Source organism: Xiphophorus hellerii, chromosome 6 (genome assembly GCF_003331165.1).
Source record: "Xiphophorus hellerii strain 12219 chromosome 6, Xiphophorus_hellerii-4.1, whole genome shotgun sequence".
Taxonomy (NCBI): Eukaryota; Metazoa; Chordata; class Actinopteri; order Cyprinodontiformes; family Poeciliidae; genus Xiphophorus; species Xiphophorus hellerii.
Genome location: NC_045677.1, coordinates 30,550,203 through 30,566,757, shown reverse-complemented (window position 1 = coordinate 30,566,757; position 16,555 = coordinate 30,550,203). Strand labels below are relative to the sequence as shown.

At 49.8% G+C, this 16,555-nt stretch overlaps 2 protein-coding genes across 4 annotated transcripts; both read right to left on the bottom strand.

Annotated features, from left to right (window-relative positions):
• Nucleotides 1–23: 23 nt before the first annotated feature.
• Nucleotides 24–10,302, bottom strand: puf60a (poly-U binding splicing factor a). 2 transcript variants are annotated; one of them, XM_032565099.1, is made up of 11 exons: nucleotides 10,109–10,302; nucleotides 7,575–7,676; nucleotides 7,407–7,493; nucleotides 7,268–7,318; nucleotides 6,397–6,558; nucleotides 6,105–6,197; nucleotides 5,415–5,628; nucleotides 5,087–5,277; nucleotides 971–1,082; nucleotides 691–899; nucleotides 24–625 (listed from the first exon to the last, which is right to left on the bottom strand). In XM_032565099.1, exons 1-11 carry the CDS (start codon nucleotides 10,253–10,255, stop codon nucleotides 326–328), a joined length of 1,668 nt encoding a protein of 555 aa, XP_032420990.1. In that variant the 5' UTR covers nucleotides 10,256–10,302; the 3' UTR covers nucleotides 24–325. The 2 variants fall into 2 exon arrangements, with proteins under 2 accessions (XP_032420990.1, XP_032420991.1); XM_032565100.1 differs by having other exon boundaries at nucleotides 10,018–10,275.
• A 212-nt stretch (nucleotides 10,303–10,514) lies between these two features.
• Nucleotides 10,515–15,916, bottom strand: afg3l2 (AFG3-like AAA ATPase 2). Of its 2 annotated transcripts, none has more exons than XM_032565097.1 (17): nucleotides 15,578–15,916; nucleotides 15,081–15,177; nucleotides 14,820–14,897; nucleotides 14,386–14,495; nucleotides 14,159–14,311; nucleotides 14,020–14,094; nucleotides 13,816–13,940; nucleotides 13,474–13,747; nucleotides 13,236–13,373; nucleotides 13,010–13,163; nucleotides 12,834–12,941; nucleotides 12,640–12,765; nucleotides 12,430–12,540; nucleotides 12,243–12,358; nucleotides 11,978–12,178; nucleotides 11,707–11,901; nucleotides 10,515–11,561 (listed from the first exon to the last, which is right to left on the bottom strand). In XM_032565097.1, the coding sequence occupies exons 1-17, from the start codon at nucleotides 15,899–15,901 to the stop codon at nucleotides 11,316–11,318; spliced, it is 2,631 nt and encodes an 876-aa protein (XP_032420988.1). In that variant the 5' UTR covers nucleotides 15,902–15,916; the 3' UTR covers nucleotides 10,515–11,315. The 2 variants fall into 2 exon arrangements, with proteins under 2 accessions (XP_032420988.1, XP_032420987.1); XM_032565096.1 differs by having other exon boundaries at nucleotides 11,659–11,901; nucleotides 15,578–15,779.
• Nucleotides 15,917–16,555: the final 639 nt, after the last annotated feature.

Genomic DNA, 16,555 nt, shown 5'->3' with positions numbered 1-16,555 from the left:
AATCAGAGAGCAGCTTCACAACATTTAAACAGCTGGAAAACATTTATTCATTTGGACCCGGCCCGGTTCTGTTCGGTTCTGAGAATTCATGTCGGGAACATTCAGGATCGTCCGTCCAGGAGAACCGAGGCCGGTTCCGGTCCAAACCCAGCCGCAGCAGTCCCGTCCAAACCAGAACCACTCGCTCTTTGTTCCCCGACCCGGACGGAGCTAGTTCCGGTCCGGATCGGCAGAACGTTCGGTTCTGAGAGGCTGCCCGTCCCGGCTCGGCTCGGTCAGACACAACCTGAGGGAGAAGAAGCGTTTCCATGGAGACAGGCAGGTTCTATGCCGACAGGTCGCTGGCGTCGAAGCGGTCCCGGTCGTAGACCTCGGCGGCCACTTTGCGGCCCCCGAACCAGCGGTTGTTGAGAGCCTGGATGGCGCGGTTCCGGTGCGCCGCCTCCGAGAACTCCACGAAGATCTTGACGATGACGTCGGCGTCGTCCTCCTCGCCCTGCCGCTCCTGGTAGATGATGACGCGCCGCACCTGGCCGAACTTCCCGCACTCCTCCGTCACCTCGCCCTCCAGGTCGTCGTCGATGTCTTTGGGGCCCACCATGTTCCTCAGCACCATGACGGTGGACTGGGGGCAGAGGGCAGAGGTCAGAGATCGGGGCCGAGGCCCGGTTCCAATCGGGTCGGGCTCACCTCCTGCTTGCGGAGCAGCTTCCTCATCACCATGTGGCGAGCGCTGCTGCCGCTGATGCTCATGTGCTCCTGCTCGCTGAGCGGCTCCGACGCCACCTCCAGCTGAGACTCCGCCTCCTTCCTCCTGGGCTCCGTGCCCGACGGAGGCGTAGCCAAAACCGGGTTCACCAGCCCCACCTGGGGCAGGCCGGGGCGCGCCGGGGTCACGCCTGGAACGGCAGCCGGTGGTTAGAGGCACAGGGAGAAGGGAGGACCGGGAGCACGGGCGGGGCCCGCTCACCTGTGATGACTCCTGGCGCCTGGGCGGCCATGACGGCCTGCGGGAGTCCCAGCTGCTGGGAGAGGAGCACCGGGCCGGCCAAAGGTCCGAGCAGCGAAGCTCCGACCGGATCCTGACGAACCAGAGAAACACTGAGGCAGTAGGAACAGCACTGGCCGCGCCCACCGGCCACGCCCACCGGCCGCGCCCACCGGCCGCGCCCACCGGCCGCGCCCACCAGCCACGCCCACCGGCCACGCCCACCAGCCGCGCCCACCAGCCGCGCCCACTGGCCACGCCCACTGGCCACGCCCACTGGCCACGCCGGCTAATACAAGCTATAGCGCTCGGGGTAATACCGGGTTCAGGGAAGGCTCACCCAGATTTAGTTAAAAGTTTTAACATTTTTAACATGGACTTAGATTATCTCAAGAGCCTACTTTAGAAATAAAACATTATAATAAATATATTACATGTTATAACATTCACCAGTTCACACAGGTGGCAATGACTGTCATTAATATGCAATTCTTTCACTGTCAAAAGTAAGATGGCTCCCAAATCTCCCGTTTTTGTTTTGAAGGTTTCCTGAAGACACGATGTGAGGAAGAAGTGGGAAAATAAGGAGAGACGGATCCACTGCCCAGGATGAATCTGCTGAATCACTCTGAATCAGGCCGGATCTACTGACAGCCTTGCCACCAGCGGCGCTGGATTCATTTTTGAGGTGGGGGGCCATGGGGTGTTTGTTCACCTCTGTTATGAACTTTGAATGTCAGGCTTGTTCGTTGATATGATGGAACCTGTCAATCAGTTCAGTGGGTTTGTGGCAATTTGTCCCAAAGTAAACAGTCAACATCTGTTCCCTGGAGGACGATGTTTTGGGTCGACCATGCGCTGCGGTCTGGCTGGATCTAATGATTGTTTGCTATTAAATGGTGGTAGAGATTTGGTGGAAAATAATCAGAAGAAAATGTTGTCAGTTGTCAGTGGGAACAAGCAGAAAGCAGCTTTACTCAGAGCATTTAGATGGAGGAATGGACTTTATTCCATTTCTGGAAAAATGTAAAAGAGGAAAAATGCAGCCGAACTGAGAACAGCTGAATACAGACGGACGATTTTAAAACACAAAATGTCTGGATGAAGGTTTTGTCATCGTTACATTACTAGTGTAATGAATAGTTGTCCAACAGGGTGACCGTCAGCTCTTCAGTTCGCCAAACCACACACACACACACACACACACACACACACACACACACACACACACACACACACGCTCTTAGAACTACGGGAGGATTCAAACTCCGCTCGTTCATTTTTAGCTTACAGGAAAAGCGCCGAGCCGCCAAATTTCCAAAAGTAAACTAACCAATAAGATTCAGGCTTTGTGCGGAGCAGCAGGACTCACACAGACTCGCTACGTACAAAACGTTTTGACACAATAGATCTGTTTTTTCTCCTAAATGTTGTTAATAGTAAAGAGGATTAGATAATGAAAAAAAATCTAAAATTATTCTTTTCTGTTTTACTTAAAGGAAAATCTGAAGGTCCACACAGTGGCTACAGCTGCAGGCGCCCTGTGCTCAGATACTTATTACAAGTCCAAAATATGCACAACACAGCTACAGGATGGATAGATATGACAAAAATCACGACTGGTCAAATATTTGGAACATTAAATAATAAAATAATAAAACAGTGAGCTAGTTATGCTAGGCTAACTTGCTAGCTGCTATTGACTCTGATAACCGTAACATGCTGCGCAGTTCGCTGTGTTTTGGTTCCGTTAGCACTAAAACAGGACAAGCTGCTCACCAAGTCATCAGTAGAGCAGGAGTTTAAATCAGCTAATCTGTGTTCAGGCCAAAATAGATTAATAATCACAATATAGACATCAAGCCTGACAGCATAATGTAACAGACTGGATGTTCTGTTTGGTGGTTCTGATACTTCTTTGTGTGGGAAACGTTAGTTTCTGGTATTGATTCCCCTGATAGGTTTGAACGTAATCTCTGCTTTATCTGCTGGTTGAGCTGTTGTCTGTCGGTTGCCATGGCAACAGGTCCGCGTAGCGTCATGCCGACACAGAGCGAGAAAAAGCAGAATATAAATGGTTTTGTCTAGTTTTGTTCTCCACCCGTTTATCAGCTTTATTAATAAAAATTAAACAAGCGACAAAAACCGAATTAAAATAAAACATTGACCAATAGAAGGGAAATTCATCCTTTCTTGCATCTTGACAGAACTAACAGAAACCAAACTGTTTATAGATTTGTATCAAGGAGAATTTATGTTTCAGTTTTCTCAGCTTTATTTTAAATCAGATTTAATAGATATATCTGATAATCTAATATTTTCATGACAGATTTCTGCTCGTCCTGCATTAGAATAAAATGGTTTTCTGGACACAAAGCATCACTAATAGATACTGTCCAATCCAGTAATACATATCAATTAGCAGGAATATGAAAGACATAAAAATAATGAACTATACTACATTAAGAAATTATATTTACTCCTCAGTGCTACATGAAGCTCATTTTGAAACAATGCAAGTTAAAAACAATCCTAAGCGATGCGGCGAGGAACTATGACACTCTGACAGCGAATGGGGATGTTTGCATGTTGCGGCGGAAAATTCGGGGTTGAAACATGTCAAAATGCATCAACACAACAAATCTAATATGACATTTAAAAAACAAACATTTGACAGGCTTTCTACATCGAGGCTCAATGCAGAAAAAAGGACATCCGTAGCGGCCAGACAGAAGGTAAAGCAGCACACAGCTACAACACTCACCCAGAAGAGCATCACGGTCAGACAGCTAAACAAATAACCTTAAAAATAATGTAACCCTTCAAGCTGGCGGTGCAAGACACTGGTTCTGCTCCCGCTGTTGGACCGTCGCTACGCGCTACTGGTAGTAATATTTCCTAGACAGAGCGCCGCTTCTGCTGCACCTGCAGTGAACTCTCACACCGAACGTCTGCTTAAAGCTGCAGCAGGTAACTTAAACAAACAAAAGATTTTACATATGTTTTAAACCTTCACTATGTCCTAACATAAGACGGATAATTTCTGAAAAATAATTAATCTCTTCTGCCTCCTCCTGTGTTCTGCAGAATTACTCAGCTCAGTCAGAACAAAACAGCCATGTTCTCAGGAAGTTTTGATTTAGTAACTCAGGATTGTTGATTTTGATGCAACCTGTGTTTGACATTGAATGAATGTTTCCTTTTTTACTTGACTATTTGTTATGGGCAGTGTTATGAGATTTATTTGATTTATGTATAATTTAAGCTGTTGAGAGCCTTACTGTTAAATATTGTTTTACTGATTGCAGGTTTTCTGTTGTCCTTTTGACTGAGTAGCTGCTGTATGATGCCTGCAAGTATTTTGCATGTTTTATGTCTAAATTAGGTGAATTTATTGCCAGATCATATTTCCATTTTGGAAGATCACATAGTACCATTTGTACCTAATGCGAAAAATTAACGCCAGTCCAGGTGATCGGCAGAGATCGGCCTCATGGGTGATCGGAATCGGCAGCAAAAAACCTGATCGGAGCGTCACTAATATTAATCATTATTGAATCATCTTTGTTCCCTGACTGTAGGAAACAGGAAAGACCTGAGAGACGTTTCAGGGAAAGCAGCGTTCACGGCGTGTTGAGGAAAACCTGGGATCTGTTTGGCCAGCTGAAGTAGTGGCGCCCCCTGGAGGACGCAGGATGGAAAACAGCCAAACAGCAGAGACTGTAATCACTGAGGATATAAACAACCGCTATCGTTTTGTCTTTAATATTTCTTTTTAGTTGGTTATTCTATAAAAAAGGAACATTCATAATAATCTATAAGGACATTTTGAGAATTTATATTAGATGTCAGTTCTCCTGTTGGAACATTTCAAACATTCCTCTTATTGATCTAAAGCAGTTGTAAAATGTTCGACATTAAGCCCAAATCTTCAGATCTCCCTTGATGGAATCAGTTTGACAAAAATAACTTATTTGTTTTAGATTGTCATATTCATCAGCATCAAAATATTTACCCTGATTTGTCTCCATAAGGCCTGGCTCTGCCTCGCCCCTTGGCCCCGCCACTAGCCCCTGACCTTGTCCCTCCATGGTGTACCTGAGCTGTGATCTTGGCGCTGGCAGCAGCAGCAGCCACGGCGGCAGCCGCAGGAAGTCCTCCAGCAGTGGTGGGGGTGAGGAGGGGCATGGGCGGAGTCACGGCCTTCCCCACCCTAAGGTACTGCCCCCCCAGGTCGAACAGGTTCATGGAGGCCACGGCGTCCTGGGCCGACTGAGCCTTATCGTACTCTGGACACACAGAGGACAAGCTGATTTCAGACAGCAAGACGCAGCTCGGCGCTTCGCGCCACATCACGACCCAGAGGACGCAGTGTGACGCCGACCCCAGAGAACTAGAGGGGTCCCTGACACCTGTCCGGCCTCACCGATGAAGCCGTAGCTTTTGTGGCGCCCGGTGGTGGGCTCGCGGGCCAGCATGCAGGACTTGATCCTGCCGAAGGCCTCAAAAACGCTCTTGATGTCCTCGTCGGAGAGGTCAGGGTGGACGGACGCCACGTAGATCCTGTTGAAGGCTCGCGCCTCCTCCGCCAGCTGGTCAATGATCGGCTGAGCCTGGCCGATGTTGCTGGGCCGGCCGACCTGCAAGACATCGCGCAGGGATAAAGAGGACGGCTGAGGTAACCACAGAGACGGTGATGTCACATGATCAACCAGCCCCTCCCTGCTGCCGGCAGGGGGCGTGGCCTCTCAGCGTTCAGATGAAACTCCACCGGGAAACGTTGAACCTTGAACTGAACTCGGCTTCAAATGATTGGGCTTTGTGTTCTTGGTATTTTGGTACGTGTGCAGCTGAGCTGGTTTTCCTGGGGATTACTGGGAAGTCTGGTTTTCTCTTTTCTAAGGCACCTTAATGTCACTGGTTAACTGGTTAACTGGGTGGTTCCTGTTCTGGCCCTTTCAACGGTCAAAAATTCACTGATGGCAACATTTCTTCTTCACTTTGATTTTATTTTGGGTTGGATTGTAGAACAAATTACAACTTGAAACAGGAAATAAAAACCCAGAAAACTCAAACAATAATAATCACCACAAAGACAGACAGGAACCGGGCCCACCTTGATGTTCCTCCCTCCCAGAACCACAGAGTTCATCTGTTCCAGAGCCAGCTGGGCCGCTTCAGGAACCTCATACTCCACGAAGGCAAAACCCTGCAGAGACAGAACTGATCAGGGAACCAGAGAAGGAACCAGAAAGAACCAGAGAAGGAACCAGAGAGAGAACCAGACAGAGAACCAGAGAAGGAACCAGAGAGAAAGAGAGAGAACCAGAGAAGGAACCAGAGAGAACCAGACAGCGAACCAGAGAGGGAACCCTGAGGTTCTATGGCTGCCTCTTGTCCTCTCGGACCTTGTGCTTCATGGTGACCGAGTCCCAGGACATGTCGATGCTTTTGATTGGTCCAAAGGGGATGAAGGCCTGCCTGATGGTTTCCTCGCCCAGCTCGTAGTAGATGGAGCCCACGTAGACCCGGCACATGATGGCCAGAGCTCGCTGGCGTTGCGCTGCTACCTGGTGGACAGGAGGAGCAGAGGGAGCAGGTCAGCTTCCACCTTGATGGAAGCCTTGGTGGTCTGTCTGCCACCCGGATCCCACCTCTCACGGCATTCTGAACGTTTCCCATGTTTCACCCAAAAATAAAACCTGCTCACCGTCCAGCTGTGGAGCTAAAGCTAGCAGAAGAATCTAGACAGTAAATCTAAACAACATCTGAAATGATAATGAAGAGATGGAAGCTGTTTGAGTCAGCAAACGCATCACATCCCAACCCACCACTCCTGGTCCGACTCCAAATAGAACCGGCTCAGAATCGGGTCAGAGGCTACAGCCAGAGAACCAGAAAGAACCAGAGAGAACCAGAAAGAAAGAACCAGATGCCGCTGCTGTTAGCGTTCTACCAGCTTCCTTCGTCAGCTGACCGTGTCGCTCTCAGCAACTTTAAAACCCATCCAGAGACGGCAGCCATCTTTACAGTAGCAAACAGAGTGATGCTTTGACGGCTACTTCCTTCGTCATTTGGGGTCGGAAACATTCACACAGAAGTCTGACTGCGTCGCAGTATTTATTTTTAGCATGAACGACTACGCAGAAAAGACAGGATTTTTAGAGAAAATGGAACATCAAGAGCTGCTGGAAGAAGGAAGCCTGAGAACTGCTGAAGGATTAGATCCTGCCAATAGGCCAACAGAACCGGGCCTGAACAGAACAGAACCATACTCACCGACTGCAGCGGCGACAGAGCGTCTCCTAAACCCATGGTCAGAGGAGCCATCTGAGGGAGGAGAACAGACTACCCTTAACTATCACAGAGGAGGTAAAGGGGGCGTGGTCTCGGTGTGGGCGTGGCCTCTGGGAGTTACCTGCAGGCTGGTGAGCTGCTGCTGCTGCACCAGTGTCTGCTTCACCAGCACGCTCTTGATGCTCTGCTCCATAGCATACTTTTTAGCCTGCAGGGAGAACCCAGAGAGCATTTAGCGAAGAGAACCACAGGTTCTGCTGCTGGTTCTGAACCGTTGCAACAGATTGACCTTCTGCAGCGCCTCCTGCTGGTTGGGGGTGAGCGGAGGCAGGCCCAGCTTAGGGGTGGGGGCGGCGGTCTGTCCGTTCTCCATGATGAGAGGGGGCCCTCCCTGTGAACCAATCATAACACACAGACTGCTGATGACATCATCAATCAGAGGAGGCTTGGACCTGGTTATTTATGAACAGTTCACTGACCCACTGACTGATTTATTTATCTATGAACAGTTCACTGACCTACTGACTGACTTATCTATGAATAGTTCACTGACCCACTGACTGATTTATTTATCCATGAACAGTTCACTGACCCACTGACTGATTTATTTATCTATGAACAGTTCACTGACCCACTGACTGATTTATTTATCTATGAACAGTTCACTGACCTGCTGACTGACTTATCTATGAACAGTTCACTGACCCACTGACTGATTTATTTATCTATGAACAGTTCACTGACCCACTGACTGATTTATTTATCTATGAACAGTTCACTGACCTACTGACTGACTTATCTATGAATAGTTCACTGACCCACTGACTGATTTATTTATCCATGAACAGTTCACTGACCCACTGACTGATTTATTTATCTATGAACAGTTCACTGACCCACTGACTGATTTATTTATCTATGAACAGTTCACTGACCCACTGACTGATTTATTTATCTATGAACAGTTCACTGACCCACTGACTGATTTATTTATCTATGAACAGTTCACTGACCTGCTGACTGACTTATCTATGAACAGTTCACTGACCCACTGACTGATTTATTTATCTATGAACAGTTCACTGACCCACTGACTGATTTATTTATCTATGAACAGTTCACTGACCTACTGACTGACTTATCTATGAATAGTTCACTGACCCACTGACTGATTTATTTATCCATGAACAGTTCACTGACCCACTGACTGATTTATTTATCTATGAACAGTTCACTGACCCACTGACTGATTTATTTATCTATGAACAGTTCACTGACCCACTGACTGATTTATTTATCTATGAACAGTTCACTGACCCACTGACTGATTTATTTATCTATGAACAGTTCACTGACCTACTGACTGACTTATCTATGAACAGTTCACTGACCTGCTGACTGATTTATTTATCTATGAACAGTTCACTGACCCACTGACTGATTTATTTATCTATGAACAGTTCACTGACCCACTGACTGATTTATTTATCTATGAACAGTTCACTGACCTACTGACTGACTTATCTATGAATAGTTCACTGACCCACTGACTGATTTATTTATCCATGAACAGTTCACTGACCCACTGACTGATTTATTTATCTATGAACAGTTCACTGACCCACTGACTGATTTATTTATCTATGAACAGTTCACTGACCCACTGACTGATTTATTTATCTATGAACAGTTCACTGACCCACTGACTGATTTATTTATCTATGAACAGTTCACTGACCTACTGACTGACTTATCTATGAACAGTTCACTGACCTGCTGACTGATTTATTTATCTATGAACAGTTCACTGACCCACTGACTGATTTATTTATCTATGAACAGTTCACTGACCTGCTGACTGATTTATTTATCTATGAACAGTTCACTGACCTACTGACTGACTTATCTATGAATAGTTCACTGACCCACTGACTGATTTATTTATCCATGAACAGTTCACTGACCCACTGACTGATTTATTTATCTATGAACAGTTCACTGACCCACTGACTGATTTATTTATCTATGAACAGTTCACTGACCCACTGACTGATTTATTTATCTATGAACAGTTCACTGACCCACTGACTGATTTATTTATCTATGAACAGTTCACTGACCTACTGACTGACTTATCTATGAACAGTTCACTGACCTGCTGACTGATTTATTTATCTATGAACAGTTCACTGACCCACTGACTGATTTATTTATCTATGAACAGTTCACTGACCCACTGACTGATTTATTTATCTATGAACAGTTCACTGACCTACTGACTGACTTATCTATGAATAGTTCACTGACCCACTGACTGATTTATTTATCCATGAACAGTTCACTGACCCACTGACTGATTTATTTATCTATGAACAGTTCACTGACCCACTGACTGATTTATTTATCTATGAACAGTTCACTGACCCACTGACTGATTTATTTATCTATGAACAGTTCACTGACCCACTGACTGATTTATTTATCTATGAACAGTTCACTGACCTACTGACTGACTTATCTATGAACAGTTCACTGACCTGCTGACTGATTTATTTATCTATGAACAGTTCACTGACCCACTGACTGATTTATTTATCTATGAACAGTTCACTGACCTGCTGACTGATTTATTTATCTATGAACAGTTCACTGACCCACTGACTGATTTATTTATCTATGAACAGTTCACTGACCTGCTGACTGATTTATTTATCTATGAACAGTTCACTGACCTGCTGACTCCAACCAGGGTGTTTAACAACAGCTCTCGAAGCTCCAGGCCTGTTAGCATTAGCTTAGCTTTCATCCAGTTCCAGTTCTTACCGCAGAAACCGCCGCAGCCATGCAGCTTTCTTCCGGTTCTGCTGCCGTCCCACTCCGCAATTCTTCGAACTGCTTCTCCGGATCTTTGAAGTTATCTCCGACCGAACCGAACCTAAAACCTGAATAAAGTTCCTCAAGCACTAGCATCTGTACACTGCCCGGAACACAACAACGAAACACATGATGTCACTTCCTCTGAGAGGAAATTTCAGAATAAAAGCCCTGATGACTCAGTTTGGTCGGATACAACTGCGGTCGGTCCGGCGGTACCAGGGGACCTTATGACGTCACCGCGTTACGTGTCAACTTAGGTAGAAGCTGGAGGTCAAAGAACGTTCATCTGTCAGCTTGTGTTCAGATCTTTTCTGTTATTTGTTTGATCAGAGATCTGGAACCGAGCCATTAGAACCAGAACCAACATATACATCTTTATTATCACACATCAATTTACATGTTTACACTCAGAGCAGGCCGAGAACTCATTCTTTTCGAACCCAGACCTGATCAGAACTGGTTCTGATCCACTTTAGTTATGAGCTGGAACCACCCCAGGACTTTACCAGAACCAAACCGTTCAGACATCTGGTGCTTCTATGGCTGTGACCCAAATCTGTCCGGATCAGAACAGAATCAACAGCAGGTTCACTTCCAGTTTCCAGTCAAAGGTTGTGGTGCAGGCTGAGGAACACCAGCAGGAGAACGTCCCTTGCAGAACCTAACAGAACCTTGGTCTGTAGCTTCTAGAAGTTTCCAGTTCCAGACCTGAACCGGGCCTCTGAACCCGGCTGTCTGGTTCTGGTATGTTGGAGCAGAGAAGCGTCTACAGACTGCAGAACCGCGGTTCTAGAGGGTTCGAGTTGGAAACCCCTCTGTGGGGCCGGATGCTGGGCCCAGTAGAACTCTGGACCAAAGGGTTCCCCATCAGAACGGTGCCAGATGTTTTGGTGGAACATTTTCCTCACAGCTGGAGAATATCTACTGAGGTTCTGAGGAAAGAACCGAGTCTGGGTTCTACACAGATACACATGGAGAGGTTCTGTTTGGTTCTGATATATTCTGGATGAGCAGAATGAACCTGGTTCTGGTGCATGTGAAGCTGAGTGGGTTCTGTGGAGCATCAGTAGAGTTCTGATGAAGAACAGCTCAGGTGGGAATGTTCAGAACCTGTGGAACGGATCAGAACCCAACAGAACAGTTTATGGAGGTACTAGAAGGGCATGCCTCCAGAGATCTGGCGGGCCACCTGCTCCTCCGGGCTCTCCTGGTTCCGGTCCTGGTTCCGGTCCCGGTTCCAGTCCCTCAGGCCGTCGGGCAGCGCCGTGTCCTCGTCCTCGCCGCCGGTCCCTTCCACCAGCTCCTCGTATGTGGAGCGCTCCGCAAACGGCCGCCGACCCAGAAGCTCCTCCATGTCCTCTTTGGACAGAACCTCCCGCTGCAGCAGCCGCTGCGCCACCTGCAGGACAGCACAGTAACCACAGTCACAACCAGAACCGGGACCGGAACCACAGCTTCCCGCTCCACCGGGCCCAGAGGAACCAGAACCAGCCTGCCTTGCTGGGATCCCATGGGCGACAGACCCGGGCGGACCACGGCGGTACCTTGTCCACCTCGGCCTTCTTGTCGGTCAGCAGCTGCTGGGTTCGGCGGTACGCCTCGCCGATCAGGGTCCGGACCTCGGAGTCAATGAGGCGGGCTGTGGCCTCGCTGTACGGCTTCTCCAGAACCATCTCGCCCTGCCGCGGCAGGTCGAAGGACACCTGGCCCACCTTGGGGTTCATCCCGAACTGGACGATCTGCGGGAGGACAGCAGCGAGTCAGACGGACCGGACCCAGAGGAGTTAGGAGTGTCTGCCGGGTCAAGCGACTCACCTGAGCGTAGGCACTCTGTGTGACCTTCCTGAGGTCATCCTGGGCGCCAGTAGTGACCCGGCCGAAGAAAATCTCCTCTGCAACGCGGCCTCCCAGCGTCATGCACATGCGGTCCAGCAGCTGCTCCTTAGTGTACAGGTACTGCTCCCTAGGGAGGTACTGGGCATAGCCCAGGCCCCGCCCCCTGGGGATGATAGACACCTGCACAGGCAGCACAGCATTAGAACCCGGCCATGCCAACAGAAACAGACAGAACCTGACAGACCTTCAACAGCGGGTCGGCGTGCTCCAGGAACCAGCCAGCCACGGCGTGACCCGCCTCATGGTACGCCACCGTCTTCTTCTCCTCCGGCTGCAGAACCTGGGTCTTCTTCTCCAGACCTCCAGGAGACAGGAAGGTTACAGAACCGGAACCAAAACCTGACACTGCGCTGGTTCTGTTCTGGTCTCACCTCCGATCACTCTCTCGATGGCCTGCTCAAAGTGTTTCTGATTGATGGTATCGGACAGGTGGCGTGCGGCAATCAGTGCCGCCTCGTTGCACACATTGGCGATGTCGGCGCCTGCCAGGCAGAAATCAGGGACAGACAATCCACACAAATCACCTGAGGCTCAGATACACCCGCCACCTGACTGCTCACTCCCATCAGGGTGCATACTACCTGAAAATCCAGGCGTGAGGGCGGCCATCTTCTTAGCCAGAGCATCTTTGTCCAGGTCTGTGCTGAGCTTCAGAGGACGCAGGTGGACCTTAAAGATGGACGCCCGTCCTTTTATGTCAGGAGGACCTGAAAGGAAAGAGATCTTTGTCACCAGCTCACCTGCCTGATAATTAACCGCCCAGTCGCCCGCTCACCGATGTAGATCTGCCTGTCGAAGCGCCCGGGCCGCAGCAGGGCCGGGTCCAGGATGTCGGGTCGGTTGGTTCCGGCCAGAACCACCACGTTGGTGGCGGTGTTGAAGCCTGGGGGACAGAGTGGACAGTGAGGCGAGGCCTGGTGGACCCCGTGGTTCTGCGGAAGCGGGACCCACCGTCCATCTCCACCAGTAGCTGGTTCAGCGTGTTCTCCTGCTCGCTCTGGCCTCCAAAGTTGCCGCGGCCGCGCTTCCGGCCCACGGCGTCGATCTCATCAATGAAGAGGATGCAGGGCGCGTTCTTCCGGGCCATGACGAACAGATCCCGAACCTGCATGGAATGGAAGGTCAGAGGAACCTCAGAGGAACCGCTCCCCAACCCACTCCCCTGGCGGCACCTCACCCTGGCGGGGCCCACTCCCACGAACATCTCCAGGAACTCAGAGCCGTTCACTGTGATGAAGGGAACGTTTGCCTCACCTGCCGTCGCCTTGGCCAGCAGTGTCTTCCCGGTTCCTGGGGGTCCGGTCAAAATGGCGCCCTGTCACACAACATAACCGCTGATCCCGGGGAAACCCATCTGTGGCCCCACCCTCCACCAGCCTGAAGGAACCCCAACCTCACCCTGGTCCCGCCCTCACCTTGGGTATCTTGGCCCCCAGGTCCTGGTACTGTTTGGGGTTCTTCAGGAAGTTGACAAACTCCATGATCTCCAGCTTGGCCTCCTCACACCCCGCCACGTCTTTGAACTTGACGTCGATCTCGTCCTTCAGGATCTTGGCGGTGGTCTCGCTTACGCTGAACAGACCCCCCATGCCGCGGCCCGGCCGGCCCCCGCCCGCCGGCCCACGCCGCAGCATGAAGAGCAGAAAGCCAATGATGAGCGCTGTGGGCAGCATGCTGAGCAGGAACGACCTGCGGGGAAGGACCGCAGGGTCAGGGTTGGGGTCGGGGTGAAGGTCGGGTCGAAGGTCGTGGCTCACCCGTCGCTCTCGGTGGAGTATACCACCGGCAGGCGGTTCTCGCTCTCGATGCCCAGCTCGCTCTGGGCCGTCTCCAGGTTTCTCTCGAAGGTGTCCACGCTGCCGATGTTGAACCAGACGTACTGCTGCAGGTGGAAACACAGGGGGAGGAGTCAGTGGCGGCGCTGTAGGTACCTGAGGCCCGAGCCGGCCGATGGGACGCACCCCGTCCAGCGGCGTCTTCCCCGGAGAGAACGCCACTCTGACGTAGCGCTTGTTGACCACCTCCAGCCGCTCCACCTGGCAGGAAATGACCAGTTAGAGCTGCAGACTGAAGCAGGGCAAACACAGGTGAGTTCCTCACCACTCCTTTGGCCAGGTAGTTGTTGACAAAGTCCTTCCAGGTGACCTCACGACCTCCGTCCCGCAGGAAGAAGTAGTAGGTGATGGCGGTCCAGAACGCCACGCCGGTCAGCAGGTACAAGCGGAACTCCTTATCATCCCAAGGGACGTCGCCCTGGAGAGAAAAGCTGCTGAGACACCTAGACAGGTAAGACCTGGGACCCGCCCTCCGCTGATCAGGTGACTGACCTTCTGCAGGCGGCTGTACCAGTGGTTCTCCTCGTTGCGGCCGCCTCGTTTCCCTCCTCCGGATCCGGATCCTCCTGGCTTCCCGGACGGTTTCTGGGCAGGTTTGGACTCTGAAACGGGTCAGAACCGTGAGAGGGCCGGGCTTTGAGCCTGCTCGGTTTGGAGCGTCAGGATGAAGTCAGCACATCCATTATTGTGGAGGTTCTAGTTCTGATTCATGTAAAGTGGACTGGAACCAGTCCTAACCTGGGTCATTGGTTTACCTGTGGTAAGCCCCGCCCCTAAACCAAAACTCTCTTAGTTCTGAAGAAAGAGAACCGTTTTGGAGGTTCTGACCTGAAGGACCACCTTCAGAGATCCGGTTCAACGGACAGAGCCCAGTCGGTTCTGTAGTTCTCTGACTTATTCACCTGTCTCCAGCTGCGCATGCTCACCTGTGTCTTCTTTACCTTTAGCTTCGGGTTCAGAGGTTCTGGCCCGGTTCTGACTCTCTGGGAAATATTTCTCAAATCCTGTAAGGAGAACAGAAACCGTCTGAGCGCACGTTCGTTTCCATGGTGACTACCTCCGGTGTTCTCAGCGGGAACAGTTCATCTCAACGATTCAGTTCACCTGAGAGGCCGGGGAGCCATAGTTAGAACTCCGACCCGTGTTTGCCCAGGTGAGGACAGAACCAGAACCGGGTCCCCACTCACCTTTGGGCGGTTTGGAGCTCAGGATCCTAGAGGCTCCCGACAGCTCGCTCAGGGGGACGGGTCCACTCCGCACCCGACCAGAACCGGCTGGAGACACCTGAGAGGGGGAGGAGGGTCCACAGGTTGGCTCAAACACCTTCATGGCCCGGTACCGTTCTGGACGCACAAGTTCTGGATTCATTGGTTGCGGACCCAATCATTTGGACCAACAGAACTGTTCTGGAGAATGCTGTTTCGGACTAAAGCGCATCTGACCCTCAGAATTTACATCACTCTATGATGAATAAGTAATCAATGTCGTCATCAGTCAACCAGGCTCTGACGTCACACGTTTCGAACGAAAACAGAGGATACCTGGCTTACGTCACACCTCTATAACAGGTAAAAACGTAAGTCAATCTGCTGTTTTTGAGTTCGGTGCGGGCTCTGAGCGGCTTCCCGAACCGAACCCAACCGGAGCGGGTCAAGGTGAGCCTGTCTTTCCGCCCCCCACCTACCGTCCTGGCGGTAGCTCCGCAGGGCCGAAGCAGCAGCCGGACCAGGCTCCCGCAGCCCGCAGGCAGCCGCAGGTACCGGTGGGCCATGGCACTGAGGCTGGACGGGGTTCTAAACACGGAGCGGGTCCAAAACAAACGTTCCGTAATCATCCAACGGCGCTGACATATTTCCTCCACGCCTTCTTCTTCGATTAGAGTTTGGTAAAGATCAGCGCGCCGCCTGCAGGCCCTAAAAGGAACAGTGGAGAAGGAGGAAAACCCTCTTCCGCCCTGACTGGCCCTGGAGCCGCCATGTTCGTCAGGTAAATCTGCCATATTCTCCATCGATTAAAATGTGTCTAAATGCGTCAGAGTAAAAGTTTAAAGCCACCAGACGGATGTCCTGTCTGGGTCACAGACCACTGCATGGTGCCCTTCATCCCCGCTGAGGAAACAGTTCATCAGCTGTATGTCATTGAAGCAGGTTCTTCAGGAACGTTCTCTCTTCCGTCCACTTTACTGTTTCATATTGTTTTATTCAAGTTTTTCTTATTTTTATTGAAAAGTATGCCAGGGGTGTAGATTTCAACAAAACTGTACAACAAAAAAGAAAAGGTGAAGATGATGAAAATTTGCATTTGTGAATATGAAATTTGCCAAATATAGATTAGATGGATTGCCAGTCTTTTGCCTGCATTTGTATTCTTACCATAAAACCAAAAATAATATGCTCATACCTCAAAGAACATTTAGCAACAATATAACAATTTATAAAGATATTACACTCTTTCTAAAATTTTCTTGTGATACGACAATTCCAGAATAAATAATTGTTTCTGGATGCTCTTTGCAGAACTTACAGTTGGGGTCTATTGTTTTAATATATTTCATCATGTGTTGATTAGTAGGATAAATTCGATGTAACAGTTTAAAGGGACATCTTTCTTTTTGTTGTTTATGAAAAGTTTCTGATGATGAGTCCACACCTTTTTCCATAGT

Bases quoted from the DNA above. Each gene is read 5' to 3' on its own strand.
- puf60a (XM_032565099.1), bottom strand. From the start codon at position 10,255: ATGCTAGTGCTTGAGGAACTTTATTCAGGTTTTAGGTTCGGTTCGGTC. The intron at 6,198-6,396 runs GTCCGAGAGGAC...CTGTCTCTGCAG, and splicing joins CGGTCACCATGAAGCACAAG to GGTTTTGCCTTCGTGGAGTA. The intron at 900-970 runs GTGAGCGGGCCC...CTGCCGTTCCAG, and splicing joins GGCGCCAGGAGTCATCACAG to GCGTGACCCCGGCGCGCCCC.
- afg3l2 (XM_032565097.1), bottom strand. From the start codon at position 15,901: ATGGAGAATATGGCAGATTTACCTGACGAACATGGCGGCTCCAGGGCC. The intron at 12,541-12,639 runs GTAGTATGCACC...TCTGCCTGGCAG, and splicing joins CCTCACGCCTGGATTTTCAG to GCGCCGACATCGCCAATGTG. The intron at 12,359-12,429 runs GTGAGACCAGAA...TGTCTCCTGGAG, and splicing joins CATCGAGAGAGTGATCGGAG to GTCTGGAGAAGAAGACCCAG.